Below are 2,205 nucleotides of genomic sequence, written 5' to 3' on the forward strand. Positions count from 1 at the left end.
AGACCATGCGTGTCTCCAAAAACTTGCATGCCAGGTCTTGTTGGTTAAGATAGTTAGTTCCAATGAAATAGGGACCAAATCGATTATCATGCCACCGAAGTCAAGTTCCATTTAAATTTGATGTAGGATCTAATAAATAATAACAAGCTTGTTTAATTTCCTTTTTTCTCCAATCCTTTCACACACAGAGTGCTGAATAAAAAGGGATAATTAATACATAGGGAAAACTTTCATCAAGATTATTTATTAAGGTGCAAGGAAGAAAGAAAACACCAGCTCAAATTACAAGGGATGGAAAATCATTAAGTTCCTTAAACATTTTATACAAGAGTTCTTCAGCGGAAAAAAAGAAGAAGAAAAAAAATAGAGAAAAAGAAAACATAATCAGAGCAACACACTAGATAACCTTCCCACGCACGGTCCATGCTGTTGTGCAGAGTGCAGACATAAATTAAATTTGGTTAAATATTTTGACCGATGAGAAATCCAATTAAAAATATGAGAATGATACATGGCACATCCATTAAAGCTGTTATCAACCTCAGTTTTGGTATTCTAAGTTCAGCTGATTTGGGTGCCTCCTGAAATATAAAACAAATTATTAATAAAAACAACTTTACAAGGAAAGGGGTAAATAAACAGAACGGTTGCAGAGTCCTGCAGAGAGTTTAATAATTAATAATATATATTCCTTATCAGATGCACCTTTGTTCGACGAGATTCAAGCTTCAACTCAGCAGTAACAGCAGCCAAGTCAACCATGCTAGATTTCATCTCATTAACTACGGTTTTCAGTTCTGCGATTTCTTTTTCCACATCAATGTTCTTCTCTTCTACCCTTTTGATGACCGATCCTTGATTTGACAATGACTATTATTAAACAGAATAAACCAGAGTTAACTTGACAAAACAGTGAATTAGAACAAAGGTTATGGAACTAGCTGCTAGATTCTAAATTTTGCTCTCACAGCACTATAAGCCCGTTTGTCAGCTTCACGTGCCATAATTTCCCCATCAAGTCTTTTCTTTAATTTGTCAACCATTTCTTTGAGACTGGCAATTAATGCTTCCTGTTTTTCACCTTCAATGGCCTGTCACATACATATATATGCATGAAACAAAATTTCATGTATGGATGCATCTGATCACAAATTAGATTACAGAAAACACTGATATGGGTTCGAATCATATTCATGAAAAAAATCATACCTCGGCCTCTGAGGTGGGTCTTGATTGCAGTTTTGAGATGCTGGTTTGAACCGTTGTTTTGAGCCTATCAAAATTGGATTTGAGTCCATGAATCTCCTTCTCTAGAGCCGAACACTTTTCCCAGTAGGCTTGAATTTCATGTTTTGTTTCCACAGACTTGACAAAAAAGAAACATAAAAAATTGTGTAGATGGTGCTAGTGCAATAATATTCATCAAAGCTAAGGAAAGACAAGTCCTGTATATATATATATATATGTGTGTGTGTGTGTGTGTGTGTGTGTGTTCAAAATCAAAATACTAAAAACATACGAGGTTCTCGTCTCTCAGTAGAGGTTGGTTCAGCAAAGCAGAAGAATTAGAAAGACGGTGATATCGGCTGGTTGAAGAATGAAGTAGTGGAAACGACCTAATTCTGCGTTTCGCTGATTGTACGCTTCCCATTGAAGAAAGAAACTGATATACTTAATTTTATAAAAGTCCTGTTTATGGGGTAAAAGCTTTATGATCAGTCACCACTCAGTACTCACTCACTATGGAAGGAAGCCTCAGAAAAACCTTGAAATCGAATGATCGTATCTCTGCTCCTATTCCTAGTATCCTACGGTTTCTTTATTAGGTGTACGTGGCATGTTGTACCTAAACCTATTCTTTATTAGTATATTTTCCTTGTTTCACATTACATTACAGTTTGTGGGAAATTTCCTTGTTTCACATTACGTTACAGTTTGTGGGAAATTTCATGATGTTTTAATTAGCATATTCAGCATCCAGCAACGACTTGGGTACCTTGGAAATTGTGATTGTACTAGCCTGGAAGACCTGTAAATTGCCCGGATTTTATTTTGACCATTAATTGTCACTTAAAAACAGAAGTTTTATATTATTATTTAATCATAAGTTTTTTTTTTTTTTTTAAATAATCATAAGTTTTTGGGTAAAGTGTGTCATTTTAAAGGATGTAAAGTTGTGTCATTTCAAGAGAGAGAAAAAGATAA

The 2,205-nt window shown here is 34.8% G+C and overlaps 1 protein-coding gene across 1 annotated transcript; it reads right to left on the bottom strand.

Annotated features, from left to right (window-relative positions):
• Nucleotides 1-344: 344 nt before the first annotated feature.
• On the bottom strand, nucleotides 345-1,712 carry LOC133299411 (uncharacterized). The gene is made up of 5 exons (XM_061498862.1): nucleotides 1,520-1,712; nucleotides 1,210-1,365; nucleotides 969-1,091; nucleotides 706-870; nucleotides 345-581 (listed from the first exon to the last, which is right to left on the bottom strand). Exons 1-5 carry the CDS (start codon nucleotides 1,649-1,651, stop codon nucleotides 462-464), a joined length of 696 nt encoding a protein of 231 aa, XP_061354846.1. The 5' UTR covers nucleotides 1,652-1,712; the 3' UTR covers nucleotides 345-461.
• Nucleotides 1,713-2,205: the final 493 nt, after the last annotated feature.

Source organism: Gastrolobium bilobum, unplaced genomic scaffold (assembly GCF_033153095.1).
Source record: "Gastrolobium bilobum isolate Gb01-03AN ecotype WA unplaced genomic scaffold, APGP_CSIRO_Gbil_v1 utg7477, whole genome shotgun sequence".
Lineage (NCBI taxonomy): Eukaryota > Viridiplantae > Streptophyta > Magnoliopsida > Fabales > Fabaceae > Gastrolobium > Gastrolobium bilobum.